The 16,521-nt window shown below is 39.7% G+C and overlaps 1 protein-coding gene across 2 annotated transcripts in view; it reads left to right on the top strand.

Moving 5' to 3' along the window:
- The first annotated feature begins 1,359 nt into the window (after positions 1-1,359).
- LOC139942864 (NACHT domain- and WD repeat-containing protein 1-like) overlaps positions 1,360-16,521 on the top strand; it is a 54,628-nt gene continuing 39,466 nt past the window's right edge. For both annotated transcript variants that reach the window (XM_071939661.1, XM_071939660.1), the window contains exon 1: positions 1,360-2,396. In XM_071939661.1, coding sequence (XP_071795762.1) covers positions 2,190-2,396 — 207 coding nt within the window. In that variant the 5' untranslated portion in view covers positions 1,360-2,189. The remainder of the gene's footprint in view (positions 2,397-16,521) is intronic.

The raw sequence follows: 16,521 nt of genomic DNA, 5'->3' as shown, positions 1-16,521 counted from the left end.
CGCGTACACATTGGGCGCGTTCCTTTAGCTTCCCTGGGTCGACCCCCGGTGTGTGGCGGTTTTTATTTCCAGAACGAACGTGGGTTATTATCTGCATACGTTCGTCTTGGGAAAAAAAACCGCCACACACACCGGGGTCGACCCAGGGAAGCTTAACGAACGCACCCATAAATTTGTGCGATTTGATTCTTTTCGTCACCGTTTTCATCTAAGATGGCGGCTGGACGACGTCAATGCATAAGGTCTATTTAATAATTTGGAACTCGTGTTAAATACAAGCACACGTTTTTCGTTAAACAAGTTTTTGATTTAATGAAACCCTATAATGTTTGTCGTCGAAAAGCTGTTTTAACATTTAACATCATTTTTTTTCGGGTGAGGTGTGCGACAAGTCGGACTAGCATCTCTAAATGTTTGGGGCATTGATTAATTGTTGTCAACGCAGTCGCGATTGGACACCAACCATCAGAAGATTTGAATTGATTCGAATCGTTTCTCATGCTCAGATTCATTAGTCCACTATAGTCAAGATATTGTGTTGAAATTCTTCAGCATTGTTTGTACAGTGAGTGTAGTTACTAAAGTTATATCTTTAAAGACAGTGGACACTATTGGTAGTTGTCAAAGACCAGTCTTCTCGTGTGGTGTATGTCAAAATATGCATGCAATAACAAACCTGTGAAAATTTGAGCTCAATTGGTTGTTGAAGTTTTCGTTGTCACACAAAGTTGCGTGCCTTTAGATGGTTGATTTTGAGACCTCAAGTTCTAAACTTGAGGTCTCGAATTCAAATTCGTGGAAAATTACTTCTTTCTCGAAAACTACTCCACTTCAGAGGGAGCCGTTTCTCACAATGTTGTATACTACCAACCTCTCCCCATTACTCGTTACCAAGTAAGGTTTTATGCTAATAATTATTTTGAGTAATTACCAATAGTGTCCACTGCCTTTAAGTGCTCGACCTAAAACAAGGACATTTTCCCAAAACATTTGCTCAAACTCGTTTCTCAATTACGTAATAAATTACGCCCTCGAACCCCACCGTATTGCCAATACAGCGAACACCAAAACAACTTGCTCAGTGCCAGTGTAACCAGGACAACAAACAACAGTCGTCGAACCGTGTCCAAATAATTAGTCAGGCCCCGTCAATACACATAATGCCCTTGAAAAGCGTCAGGATTAAGACCCCCCTACGGCTATTCTAGGTTAACAATACTGTATACAAACCACATGGGAAAGCAGCCATGTGGGGTTAACAATAGGGAACAATCAGTGTATGGGGCTATGGTATGGTGATCACAAAGGCATGCGTAAACAAAAAAAACACTGCTGCTCGTTCTAAAAACTTGTTGTTGCTGTTCATAGTGCGAACTGGACTTAACTACGAATAACACGCAGATAAAACTGGTACCTGATTATGGTTTTATTGACTGCTCTATTTGACTTCAACTGCCACAAGCTATAATGGATATACCTTGACCGTTCGAATGAAGTAATGACACTTGTTATCAAGTTATCTTGGCGTAAATACTTCGTTACCATGTAATGAGCAAGGACCAGACCAACCGTGGTGTAACCCTTGCTCTGTGGTGTAACCCGGACTTCGGAAACTGTGCCACCATCGGGGGTCTGCTGGCCAAGGAATCGAGTGCTTGCCCGGACTGTAGTGTGATAAACTAAATTGCAATAAATTTGGAGTTGTTGCTGGAAATGGCACCTACTGCTATATTGACACCCGATCAACTATGTTGTTATTGACATAGTGTATTTTTTTTTATGATACAAGTACTGCGTTTTGCCCTTGTTGACATCTTCACACTGCACTTTTGTATTGGAGATTTTTAACACTCTTACCGGAATCCATGACAACGGATAATACTGATGAAGTCAACGACTGCCCGTGATCGTGGATGTGACGTCACTCTGATGGAGCTGCATGGGCGTGTTCTGATTGGATATTAATTAATTAATGCATTAGGTAAAGTGAATCGAGAGATCCCATTGCAGTGGTGGGTATCACTGTTATATACATGGATGATAGCTAGAAACTTGTGCCTTTTTACCACTTTACGGAATTATGTTATCTAGATCTGCAGAGCCGTAAACTTTATCTCCAGTTTTACACTCAACAAATTTACTCTGATAAGAAATAATCTCCTGCTGAAGTTCAGGCTTGGACCCATAAAATGGAAACTGCAGAAGTAGAGCAGTTTACTCCGATGTCGGATATAGCTGCTTTAATGATGACCAGCCCACATCGCTTGTCCACCGCGGGGCGGCTACGGCCCTCGGACGGGGGCTTTGAGTCGGCGAGTGCTACGGAGTTCAACCCACGCATGAGGGGAAGAATGAGTTTACAGTTTGACAGCCGTGGTCCAAGTGCACAGTCAAGGGTAAGTTCCGAGACCCTTGGCAAATTGTCCTTAAACTGCCACCACTTTACCCTTTGCAAAATTGTCCGTATACTGCTACTTTTCCCTTATGTTTACCAACTGGCAACAGGAATAGTTAATCATTGAGTAAATTATATACTAGTTTGTTTCATAACGAATGAAAAAGTTGTGGTAGGAAGTTGTGGTAGGAATGTCTCCATAATTTACCCAAATATTCCTAAAGATGGGTGAATAGTGGAGACTGGATATAGAAACAAAATTCCAGACCCTACTACACTGTTACTTCGGGCCGGCCGTTTTAACCTTTAAATCTCTACGAATTGTGTATAATTGTGAGAAGGTACGAAGTGTCTTGTAAGAAGGTACGAAGTGTTCAAGGTACGAAGTGTCCAAAGTCACTTCGCACCTTGAAAAGATACGAAGTGTCCAGGGTACGAAGTGGCAAAGGTACAAAGTGTCCTGACACCACTCGTTTGGGCATGGTTTGAGCTCTGTCCTTACTATTTGGTTTGAGTAAATCAGATACTAATTTTATAACCCCAACATCCCACTTTTTATGCAGTGAACACAGCGGAGCTTACTTGAAATAATTGTTCATTAATTTTGTGTAAGCTGATTGTGCGCTTTGTATCAAATTTGTAAAAACATCTCTGTTAATAAGGTTATTATTGTTAGCATGTGACGTCAAAGTCCGCCGGTTGTCAACGGTTCGTATGTCATGATAAATAGCGATCCTTTAGTTTTCAAACTATTTTACACAATCAGTTTTTCGGTTATTTTTTTTCATAGGTTTCCATGTACAGTTTTCAAGAAAATTAATCCATTATCAAAATCATACCACATTCCAATTCACATTCTCGGACGTTGTAGTTTGTAATGCTACTTGTGTGTGTACACTAAACATCACATGCGTGTTTTACCTTTACGTTTGCAAAATCTGAAAGCGCCCTACGAATCCATTGTCACGTTACACGGTAAATCCATTTTGTATAATTCTTCAACATTCCATACGCTAAATTCAGTTTACAGAAGCTGTAACGATTTGTTCGAAGTGTAAATTTACCTCGCCATTGATCGCACGGATTAAGATAGTTAATTCCCTCAAAATTCACCGATTTGTTTTGTTGGAGCCACGAATGTGCTGTCCCGTTTGTTGGAATAGGTATAGTGTCCATTCCCTTTAAAGCCGATGTGTATATTATAGCATTTCAAACATTCTCGTCAGCTATCGGGCAATCTCGATAGTTGGTAAGACATCTGCTCAGATCAGCCCCTGTTTCTCCTTCTCATCTTTTACTCATGCTCTTTATTGTCGACCACCTTGTAGACGTGATCTGCGGTCCATATAATTGTAAGCAAAAGGACATTTCTACAAAAGAGGGATACGGTTTCGGTTATGGTATGTCTAGTAACTATAAGGAAACCAAATTCCCGTAGCGTAAATATTTCACACCTACTCAGTCGGACCATAAATAACCAGTGGCGTCGATTTCACAACGAGTCAACATAACTTAGGACTAGTCTATACATAGAGGAATAGTACATGTAGATATTAAAAACTTAAAGGAACACGTTGCCTTGGATCGGTCGAGTTGGTCTTTGAAAAGCGTTTGTAACCGTTTGTTATAAAATGCATATGGTTGGAAAGATGTTTTAAAAGTAGAGTACAATGATCCACACAAATATGCCTCGAAATTGCGTGGTTTTCCTTTTACTTTGCTTACTTTTACACGGTCGGCCATTTATGGGAGTCCAAAACTGCTGTAAATCCTGTAAATTATGTGTAAATATGTGAACTTTTATTTTGTTTCTGTACCGAAAGGGTCCAATGGCTTTAAAACAATTATTTCTGATTTTAAAAACATAAATATAAACTGATCAAAGACATGTACTTGATAATGTTGCGAGCACTATAAAATATGATTATAAATTTGGTAATTAGTAATAACACCGGAAGTTTTATTTGTGTTCGGTAGAGCGATTATGGTGCGTGTATTGCCATAGATACGCTCCTTCGGGTCCTCGGAACACCATAATGTCGACGATGAGTGGTTATTTGGAGTCCGGATTGCACATAGGAAAACTTCACAGGCGTCTGAAGGCACTGGACACGTTTTGTCATTACTCAAGATATTGGCATAACAACTTAATTACTCGCTAACGACTACGGAGAGCTGTTTATGTATACATTGTGCCAAAACGGTTCTATATGATGTACATTGTATAACGTCTATAGTGTTTGAGAAGGAGGTAATTTCTCGGTAAATTATTTGAAGCTGAGAACGACTTCAGGCCTGAAGTCTTTTAAAGGAACACGTTGCCTTGGATCGGTCGAGTTGGTCTTTGAAAAGTGTTTTGTGACCGTTTGTTATAAAATGCATATGGTTAGAAAGATAATGTAAAAGTAGAATACAATGATCTACACAAATATGCCTCGAAATTGCTTGGTTTTCTTGTTACCTCGTCCAATAACACGGTCGGCCATTTATGGTAGTCAAAATTTTGACTCCCATAAATGGCCGACCGTGATAGTTCGCGACGTAAAAAGAAAACCGTGCAACTTTGAGTGATACTTGTGTGGATCATTATATTCTACTTTTAAAACATCTTTCTAACCGTATACATTTCATAACAAACGGTTTCAAACGCTTTTTATATACCAACTCGTCCGATCCAAGGCAACGTGTTCCTTTAAGGCCTCTGAAAGCACACAAATTTGTACAACTTTACCCACATTTATTTTACTTGCGACTTCGATGACCAACGGAGCAAACAATTTCACAGTTTTTTTTTTTATGAATCTGTTTGGATACACCCAGCGAGAATACTGGTCTTTGAAAATATTATCTCCAAACGTGTCCATGTGTCTGTAAACAAACGGAGGTGCCGCACAACTCAATGGTTCCAAAGTCCGTTTTTATCAATATATTTTCGGGCACCTGTAGCGACATAACAATAATTGGTTGATAATTATGGGGCAAAATCTTTAACAGATTGATTTTGGACTTCGGTTTATTGTAAAATCGGAAAATAGTACAAAACGACCTTTTAGATGGAATGTCAACAACGTAACGTCAATTAATTTGAACAGATTCGTTGTGTCGAAGATTGTGACAGGCATATTACAGCCAATGTGTTGTACAATGCAAATGCAAAATTGATGTTAGTTTCTCATCAAACCATTGTAAAAACAAAAGAAACTTAGACAAGTTTTGTTCACTATTTTCATTATTTATTTCACCAATATCAAAATAGGTAGGATTTGAAACTTTGCATGGTGGAAATACGATATAGAAAGGTTTGCGGTAACACCATGTAATGACCATCTTTAATGAGTTGGGGTGGTTCTGAAAAGAACCGTTGGTTTCAACACAAAACACCGTTGAAACCAACGGTTCTTTTCAGACCCACCCCAACTCATCCCAACTCATCAGACCCACCCCAACTCATAAGAGATAGTCATTACGAAAGTTATGTTCAGGAGAATAGACGAGAAAGTGTAAATTCGTGAGTAGAATAATATACGAGCCGAAGTGGGTATACATTGTAGTCACGTATCTACACTGAAGAGTCTATTTCCCTATTGAATATAGAACAGTTTCGTTAAAAGATTCGTCAAAAAGATACGTACATATATTTTACACTTTAATGAGTGACGTCACATGAATAATTTAAAGGCAGTGGACACTATTGGTAATTACTCAAAATAATTATTAGCATAAAACCTTTCTTGGTGACGAGTAATGGGGAGAGGTTGGTGGTTTAAAACATTGTGAGAAACGGATTCCTCTGAAGTGGCATAGTTTTCGAGAAAGAAGTAATTTTCCACGAATTTAATTTCGAGACCTCAAGTTTAGAACTTGAGTTCTCGAAATCAACCATCTAAACTCACACAACTTCGTGTGACAAGGGTTATTTTCTGTCATTATTATCTCGCAACTTCGATGACCGATTGAGCTCAAATTTTCACAGGTTTATTTTATGCATATGTTGAGATACACCAACTGTGAAGGCTAGTCTTTGACAAACCAATAGTGTCCTTTCCCTTTAATGAGTGACGTCACATGAATAGTTTAAGGCTATATAGATATCTCATTTGGAAACTCGTTGGTGGACGTTAATCCGGGAGTCGTTGGTTCAAATCCCGCTATATTTAGTATTTCATTCTTTGTTCAACCCCGAATCATTTAACATTTTACCCAGTTAGTTTTCCTTCTGTGTTTTTATCCGAGTACATGATATGCATTTGACAGTATGTACTCTATAAATGTAAAAGAGTGGAAAACACCACTCTTTACATTTCGAGCTGTCCCTCATATGGCTCTTCAACAAGAGTGGTGGTATATTCACACTTTTAGAGGGGGTTCACCCAATGACAGAGTGAAAATCACTCAAAAAGATGCACTTCAATCTAAAAGTATGGAAGACCACTCGAAAAAAGAGTTGTCTTTCATATGGCTCTTCAAAGAGTGCTTTAGAGAGTATGATATCATTATTTTACGTCATCACGGTGACGTCGTCAGACCGTACATGTTTGTTCATCGTCTAACTGTTACACCTTCGTATTTGCCTAGAATTCTTAACCCATTGTCAGTGTATCGACTTCCCCTTAAAACTCTGTTGAGATGCTCTTTAAGAATGGTTGTTTACACTTCATCCCCGAGGCGTCAAGAAGACTTGGTGAGAAGTGCCTTTTGAAACTTTGTATGGTGGAAGGGAAACTAAAAGGGACATAGTATAGATCGGGCAAGGTGGTAAAGGAAACGCGTTTGAAACCTTTTGTTATGAAATGGACATGGTTAGAAGGTTGTTTAAAAGTAGAATGATCCGCCTATATGCCTCGAAATTGTTCCCCTTTACGTCGTGATTTAACACTTATTATTTTGTGTGAAGTCAAATTGTTGGACACCACAAAATGGCCGACCGCGTTATTTCGTGTTATTTCGCAAGTTTATAAGGAAAACCACGTAATTTCGAGGCATTTTGCGGAACATTATACTCTTGTTATAACATCTTTCTAGGCATAATGCATTTAATAACAAACACTTTTCAGAGACCAACTGGAAGTGGGATTGTAAACTTTGAGTGGTGGAAGGGATTTGCGGTATAAACACCGTGTGATTACGAACGGGTGGTTGACCAGTCCTTTTAAGAACCCTCACTACTACGACGAGACAGTCACATGGTATTACCTTAAACCTCACTTGAGAGTGACTGGTGGAGCCGCTTTTGTGTTCAGGCGGTGCTCTGTGGTCCTTGATCTATGAAGGATGAGACGCCATCAGCGCCTTGTGATTGTGTACAGTCTCCACGGTCTAGGTGCTTCACAACTCTAAAGCTTTGCTGAAGTATTTTGTGTGGCTTTTGTAGTTAGAGAGATTTGGTCAAGTGCGAGACTGCCCTTTCTTTGGGTTGGCACAGAAGCTGTCAAAACACTTCACAACCAGCACAGTAGCACGGTATGGGAAACATGGCGCCTGCTAGGATATTACGTAGACCCACTCTTACTTTTTCAGAAGTTTCCGTGTAGAGTTAGAACAGCTCTGATTAGTTGGAGGGCTCAGAGTTAAGCGTTTGTTAGTGTTTTAGTTATTTTGTCTCTATATGGTTATACAATTTCCTTATATCATTTCACTCGGCAAGTATGACCTTTTTATCCCCCCCCCCCTCAGTCTTGAATTCAAGTTGGTAATTGTTAAGCGCGGTGCGGTAACGGGGACGGTACACTCATCCTCGATCCCAGTATGTGTGTGAATCAGCCTGGGCTCTGCGGGGCGCTACCTACGACCGTTGCATGAATGTATAATCGCACTGTGACTGTTACATGAACGGCATAATATGTGTTTGTAACAATTACTATAGGCAGCGCCTTACGACTTGTCATCAAGTCTACCCCCCCCCCCCCCATAGTTATGCCACTGATTCTGATAAGATACAATTCATTGACAAGATGATGTGATCTTCACTTCATGGTTAAATCATATACCTGCTTAAGATAAAGCAGTGCAACTACAGGTACTCGCTTCGTTCTGGATTCTCACCAGTGCTATGGTAAATGGGCCTTCACACATTTTGTCCTGTTTTCTGAAAATACTCCCCAATTTCATCCTTCTTAACGTTGTCCCTCTGGCAACTTTATAATTAGAGCTGAGCACACTGCTCTGATGTACATATGCATACTTGTTTATTGAAATGTGTATAAATGGTTAACGGTGACACCATGTGTAACCGCTGCATGCTGATAGATCTCTTTGGGAAGTTGTATTGCTTGACATTTTAGTACCGGGGTCCACGGAGTAGTTTTTTTTTCTTTGGAATTCGGGAGATTGAATCAGAATTCGGAAGACTTCACAGTTATGTAAATAACTGCCTGCTTTTTAACTACTACCTGTGCATCATCATTCGGCATAGACTTGCGTCCGTGGCCGCCTCGTCCGCACTCCTGGAGTTTCCGCCTGGGCGGAAAGTAGAAAATCTGCCGGCGTGACTTCTATCTCTAGCTAATTTATGGGAGAGTACAGAACTGTATGGTAAGGAACCAAAACTAGTTAACAAAATACGACATCATCGACTGAGACTAGCAAGTCATTCAACGAACACCAACGAACCTGTCTCTCAGCTTATCACCTGGTTACCGAAACAATGAGGACGAAGCTTAATTAGATATACAGATGTAGTTGCTAGGGACATCGGGGTGCTTCCGGGTGATCTTCCCAACCTCATGAGAGATAGAAAGGGGTGGGCAAGCCTCAACAAGATTCCGACCTCGGTCGACTAGAGAGAGGTGGAGAGAGATGGGAGAGTTGGTTCTTCAATGGTCTCGTCGTTTCGACTAGCTTGCTCTCTATAGTCATCTTCAGGAAACTGAAGAGTGTGAGGTACAATTGGCCCTTTGTTCAAGTGTTTGCATCGTCATTGTATGTCTATGTGGAAGCAACATGAGTAATGTACTTCAGAATGTATACTTTTTAAGTCCATACTCAAACGATGAGTTTCGAGGGGAGTTTCTTTTACCTCTCTACCTGTTAATCCCTGATATATAACTGTGTTATCATCCACGATGCTGAATAAAGCACCTACTTAATCTCAGGGTCTTCACATTCCTAATCCCATCAAAGCCACACTAACTAAAGGGGGGGAAAGCCCTCAAGTACTTTGCTTTCTAAGATTCTGGTCAGGTTTTGTGGTATCTAATCATACATAAGGTCAAATAAAAAATATGTAAGTTGATCGTCCCCTCCCTCATCTCTTTTGAGGCCGCATCCTTTTTTTTATTTTTATTTTTTATTTTACATTTCCTTTTTACATTTTCATTAAACAAAGATAATGACAAAAAACAGGTACACCGCGAACATAGGGCTAGATATCTCAGTTGGCAGAGCACTGGTACGTTAATTCGGAGATAGTTGGTTCGAATCCCACTCTAGTCAATTCTTTGTGGAACCCCAACAAGCATTTAAAAATTTACCCAGTCAGTTTCCCTTTTGGTTTATATTGATATCTTTTAATAACGTGTAACTAAATAAAGTAAGTGATGACTCTGCACAGAAAAATTTGTTCTCATGTTTAAATGAAAATGCTCAGCGGACACCTTTGTAAGATAAAAACCCCTCATCCCTCCTCTTTTTGGAAAACCCAGACGATCAACTGTTTTTTGCTTTTACTTGGCCTAATAAATAAAAGAGTTTCTTGTAGAGGCCTAAGTAGCGAAGCATAAAACACAAATCTCTTCTTTTGAGGGGTGTGAGTACCGGAGCAACTTGAGCCGTCTTCTTCTTTTATGTCCTCCGCCGAGGTCGCCTGTGGCAAGACAAAAGATGTGGCTTATAGGTAGCGCCAGTGGGTCTCCAGAGGAGTTAAGAATGCACAAGGGATGACTAGACACATTGTGAACTCCTTTCAAATGGGAGTGGGCCTATACCCCCTACTCTATAGCAACTCGTCTTGCATCACATCAAAACAACCCAGAGTTCGTCTCCCGACGACGATGACCAGTCGAAACGTTGAGACCAATATTAAAGGCACTGGACACTATTATTAATTACGCAAATAATTGTTAGCATAAAAACTTACTTGGTATAGTAACGAGCAATGGAGAGCTGTTGATAGTATAAAACACTGCGAGAAACGGCTCCCTCTAAAGTAACGTAGTTTTTGAGAACATAGAAATCTCTCACTAACATATTTGAATTGATTTCGAGACCTCAGTTGATGTCTCAAATTCAAGGCATCTGACAGCACACAACTTGTGCGACAGGGGTGTTTTTTCCTAATCCACTATTCTCTCGCATAGTCGACGACCAATTGAGTTCAAATGTTCACAAGTTTGTTATTTCCTGCATAGCCAGGGTACAACAAGTGAGAAGACTGGCCTTCGACTATTGCCAAAAGATGCCTAAGGTCTCAGCATGGAGGTAGGTTTGTTGTTCTGAAGCATAGTTGGGATTCACCAAATAATGATACTGTTTTTTTTTTTTTTTTTTTTTTTTTACAATAAATTAAAGTATGGATAAACCCTAACTGTAAAACGCTACAATGATTATGGTCAATATGTCAACATAGCACACATGTACTTATATTCCATGGAAACACAGAAGATCTACCCGGCGTGTTTGTCACTGATTTCAATGAATAGAGTGACGTATTTTGTATTGTGATACGTCACTTCCTGGAAACGCAAAATGCACAAAGGTCACAATGCTAAAACATTTGTACCCAGTCAATGCCCATGTGGTTTATTAGTTGATATCTAAAGACAGGTTGTATCGAAACTTGGGTTTGATCCAAGGTTACACACAACAGTTACAGGTTGGTTTTCTGGCACCCCGATCAGAGGTGTTGGCAAAACAAGGAGACACCAACATAGGGGTATGTATAAATGCAGCGATCTTTGGGTCCAAATCCCACTTTATGTTTTTAGGTATTATTGATCAACCCGATTAATTTCAAACTACTAGACTTGTCAGTTTCCCTTGTGGTTTATTATTTGATTATAGTTTGTTCAAATACCAATTTGCCAAAATAGTCTTCGGGTGCGTTTCCTATGCGTCAGTTCGTGGTGCAACTAACAAACGGCCCCTCTTATTAAATGCATTGGACACCTTTGGTAATTGTCAAAGACCAGGGCAGTCTTCTCACTTGGTGTATCTCAACATATGCATAAAATAGCAACCTGTGAAAGTTTGAGCTCCATCGGTCGTCGGAGTTGCGAGATAACTATGAAAGAAAAAAACACCTATGTCAGACTTTGTTGTGTGCTTTCAGATGCTTGATTTCGATACCTAAAATTCTAAACTTGAGGTCTCATAATCAAATTCGTGGAAAATTACTTCTTTCTCGAAAACTACGTCACTTTTCAGAGGGAGCCGTTTCTCACAACGTTTTATACCATCAACCTCTCCCCATTACTCTTTACCAAGTAAGGTTTTATGCTAATAATTATTTTGAGTAGTTACACATAATTATTGTCCACTGCCTTTAATATCAGTTGCCTTTAAGTTGTGGTTTGTAGGAAGGTTAGCCTTAAAGCCATTATACACTTTCGGAACAGAAAAAAAAAATCAAAACAAAAAATCACAGAATTACAAATAACTTACAGGGTTCACAGAAGGCAATGGTGAAAGACTTCCCTTGAAATATTATTCCATGAAATGCTTTACTTTTTGAGAAATTATTAAAATAATTATCAATTCTCGATATCGAGAATAACGGATTTATTTAAACACATATTATAATTGTTTTGAGTAATTACCAAAAGTGTCCACTGCCTTAATACCTATTTGCCAAAATTGTCTCCAGGTGCGGTTTCCTGTACGTGAGTGGTGTAACTAACAAACTTTACAGCCCCTTGTAAGCATCGTGAATACTCTTTTCACCTGAAATCACACTTTATTGGTGTATTAATTATTGACGAGGTTCATGCAATATTGAGCTCTGGAAATCCCAAGGTGTTCGTTCACTCACACGCACTCCCGGTCACCTACACTTCATCCAATGTGTTGATGGGTTATTTACGATCACTCATTGGCATTAGAGTATTGACTGCGTATCGATCGTGTATCGACCGTCCATTGACTACATGGCTCACTGGATAACACGTGGATTATATTGATGGATAAAAACTTGTGGTCAAAAATGGTGGGCAACTAGGCCACATCAGTGGTTCTATCGAGTTTAATATGTAGGATTTGAAACTTTGCATGGTGGAAATAAGATATAGAAGAGTTTGCGGTAACACCATATAATGACTATCTCTAAATGAGTTGGGGTGGTTCTGAAAAGAACCGTTGGTTTAACTCGTCGTTTCGATCAGTATGCTCTGATCGTCTTCTGGAGAACGCTGGACTCTGATGCTGCCTGCTGCTTAAGTACTGGGCGGCGGATTAGCTTGGTGATGCACGAAGGCGGGAGTTCAATATGGGGTTTGAGGCATAATGGAGAGGTATATCGGTGTATTTGTATCTGTATCTGTATTGTTGAGCCGGCACAAAAATGTCCAAAGACACATCACACCAGCTTTGCGCATTGTGTGGATGGGATGGCCTAATTGTTGAAGTGCTTAGCGAGAGTGTCTTTGAAGATATCTAATGAGTTGCTGGAAATCACACTACCGGGTAAGGCGTTCCAGTCCTTGATAGTGGCCGGAAAAAACTGCTGCCGCAGATTTTAGTGACGAATTTGATGGAATTGGAAAATCGTGTTTTCTGGAGGGTCGAGTGGAATGTTGTGCAAAGTCTTGAAGAGGGATTTCAACTAAATTTAATTGACGAGTTTGTAGAACATAGCTAGTCTTCTAGCCTTCCTTCTTATTTCTAGTGGCTTCCAGCTAAGCTCTTCTAGAATACTGGTGACTGTACCTAGCGTTCTACTGTAATTATTTGTGGTGAGGTGAGCTGCTTGTCTTTGAATCCTTTTCAGGGCTTGACAGTTCTTTTTACTGGGTGGGTCCGATGCTGCTGTGGCATACTCTAGGATGGGACGAACCAAACTTGTGTAGGCTAGCGATTTTACATGAACAGGGCATTTGTTGAGGTTCCTTTTGATGACACCAAGTACTTGTTGGGCTTTCTCAGTAGTATTTTTAGTTGTCCGCGGTAACACCATTAACTATTTTGCTAATATCACTGATTCAAAATAATTATGGAGACCGAGCACAACATAAACGGGGACATTTCATTTACTCTATTGGTCGCGCTATCAGCCCACGGGCAACTGCACTAAAGAGCAACTACCACGAGATGATCAATTACCTAAAAAGCAGTGCTGAAGGGGCCGTTTTGACGCGTGAAAAGATCTTTAAATAACAAACATGTCGTTTTTTAAGCCTGTACAAATGTGGCTGTCTTCAGCCAGCCCACGGGCAACTGCACAAAAGAGCAACTGCCGCGAGATGATCAATTTACCTAAAATGCAGTGCTGAAGAATAAACTGTTTTGACGCGTGAAAAGATCTTAAAATAACAAACATGTCTTCTTCTTTTTCAAGCCTGTACAAATGTGGCTGTCTTATTTTTAGGGAAACCTTATTAGTTCGCTGTTCGCAAAACAAAGTAGGGATGAAGGCTAAAAACACAAAAGACAACAACTGACTTCACCTAAAGCCATTTTCCAGTGCATCTACTAATACTAGAAAAACAACACATCTGTTGTGTTCTTTTATTTGCAGTTTGCCCGATTGGGAACGGTTAATAATCTTCAATTGGGAAAGAAGATTCAAATCAGCTTTCTCCAGAAGTCGATCGGAGCATCTGATCGAAATGTCGAGTTCAGTGACACCAACGGTTCTTTTCACAACCACCCCAACTCGTAATAGAGATAGTCATTTGTGTAAACGGTGTTACCGCAAACCCTTGAAATAGCTTCTGTCAAAATACATTCTGTCAAATCATGGAGGTAGAATTACAATTCCAACATATATCTTCGAGAATTAAATTATAGTAGTGGTAGCCCCAACTGGGAACAGGGAACGGTTAATAATCATCCTTAATTGGGAAAAAATAGAAGCTTCAAATCAGGGTTGGCCAATTTGGAACAGTTTCTGTCAAATGAGTTCCGAATGGGTCATTTCTATTGTCGTGGGTTAACTATAGACTTCCAATGCCACCAGCCAACCGTAAACTATCAGTTTGTCCGGGCATAGCAACCAGGGAAACTAAGCACGCCCTGCTGCTCGTTCAAGCGAGTATTACTGTAATCGCACCTGGTGCAATAACATCATCATTACATAGGCATGACACGGTAATAAGCCAATTAAATTATGCGTTTACCATTAGTGGTGCTGATAGAATTACATGTACACAATTTTGTGGCCTTTGAATCTAGATGTGTCCATATTGGAATTGTGCATTCTGTCTCACCCAAACCTGGGCTCGCGATTTCAGTGAACTTTTTTTGTACCGAAAGGGCCCAATGGCTTTAAAGGCAGATGGACACTGTTGGTAATTACTCAAAATAATTATTAGCTTAAAACCTTACATGACAATCGAGTAATGGAGAGCAGTTGCTGATAGTATACAAATTGTTAAAATCAGCTCCCTCTGAGGTGACGTAGTTTTCGACAAAGAAGTAGTTTTCCACGAATTTGATTTCGAGACCTCCGATTTAGAATTTGTAGGTCTCGAAATCAAGCATCTGAACATAACTCCGTGTGACAAGGGTGTTTTTTATTTAATTGTTATCTCGCAACTTTGACGAGCAATATTGAGCTCAAATTTTCACAGGTTTGTTATTGTATGCATATAATGTTGAGAGATACACCAAGTGAGAAGACTGGTCTTTGACAATATTACCAACAATGTCCAGTGTCATTAAATGCACTAAACACTGGAAACTACACAATTAAATTATTAAAGTTTGGAACATTGTGTTAACGGCTCCTTCCTGAAACGTAGTTTGTAATTTCTCACTCAAATAATTATTTCAAGCCTAAAACCTAAGAAGGCCTAGTCACAGACATCTGAAAGCAAGCAATATTGTGCATTTTCTTGCAATTTCGAAAACCAATACAAACAAACGGGAAAATATTTGCTTAGTATAACTAAGCAAATTTTTTCACATAATTATGTTTACTTTATGGACTTAAACAGTATTCAGAGGGAGCCGTTTCTCACGATGTTTTATTCTACCAACCTCTCCCCATTACTCGTTACAAAGTAAGGTTTTATGCTAATACATATTTTGAGTAATAGTGTCCCCTGCCTTTAAGAATTTGAACCCAAAACACACATTCCTTTTCTTAGAGTAGAACCATCGTTACTGATAAGTTACCCAATAAAAAAAGTATCTAATCGTTTTGACCTTCACAAAACAAAGGAGGAACGTCAATACCGGTCCTTCAGATTCGAGGAAGGGCGTTACGAGGAATCGATGAAAAGGTGACTAGACAAACCTTTATTTACTAAAAACAGTGACCTTGTTAGCCTCTGGAACATAATACAGAGCATTTCTTGGTAGGCATGCGGTTCCTCCACTAATAAAAGTTCCTCCACCAATTCAAACAACCAAGACCGAGTCAAAAATATTGCCTGCGGTCCGGCTGGCAATAAAAACGGTCACCATTTAAAGGCGGTGGATACTATTGGTAATAACTGTCAAAGACTAGCATTCACAGTTGGTGTATCTCAACATATGCATAAAATAACAAACCTGTTAATATTTGAGCTCAATCGGTCATCGAACTTGCGAGATAATAATGAAAGAAAAAAAAACACCCTTGTCACACGAAGTTGTGTGCGTTTAGACGGTTGATTTCGAGACCTAAAGTTCTAAATCTGAGGTCTCGAAATCAAATTCGTGGAAAATTACTTCTTTCTCGAAAACTATGGCACTTCAGAGGGAACCGTTTCTCACAATGATTTATACCGTCAACCTCTCCCCATTACTCGTCAGTAAGAAAGGTTTTATGCTAATAATTATTTTGAGTAATTACCAATAGTGTCCACTGCCTTTAAAAACAACCCCGGGCCCACATAGAAATAAACTGCTGATGTGACAAAGTTTGATAATATTGGTCGCGCTGGTTCGTCACTGATGAAGTTGGTTGCACCCCTAAGTTCCGACGCTGTTTTGACACAAACGTTGGCAATGTCCCTTCTCCTATCTTTACCAACCATATTTGAGTCAGTGGG

Source organism: Asterias amurensis, chromosome 10 (genome assembly GCF_032118995.1).
Source record: "Asterias amurensis chromosome 10, ASM3211899v1".
Classification (NCBI taxonomy): Eukaryota; Metazoa; Echinodermata; class Asteroidea; order Forcipulatida; family Asteriidae; genus Asterias; species Asterias amurensis.
The sequence above is the reverse complement of the archived record's forward strand: the minus strand, read 5'-3'. Positions and strand labels throughout refer to the sequence as shown.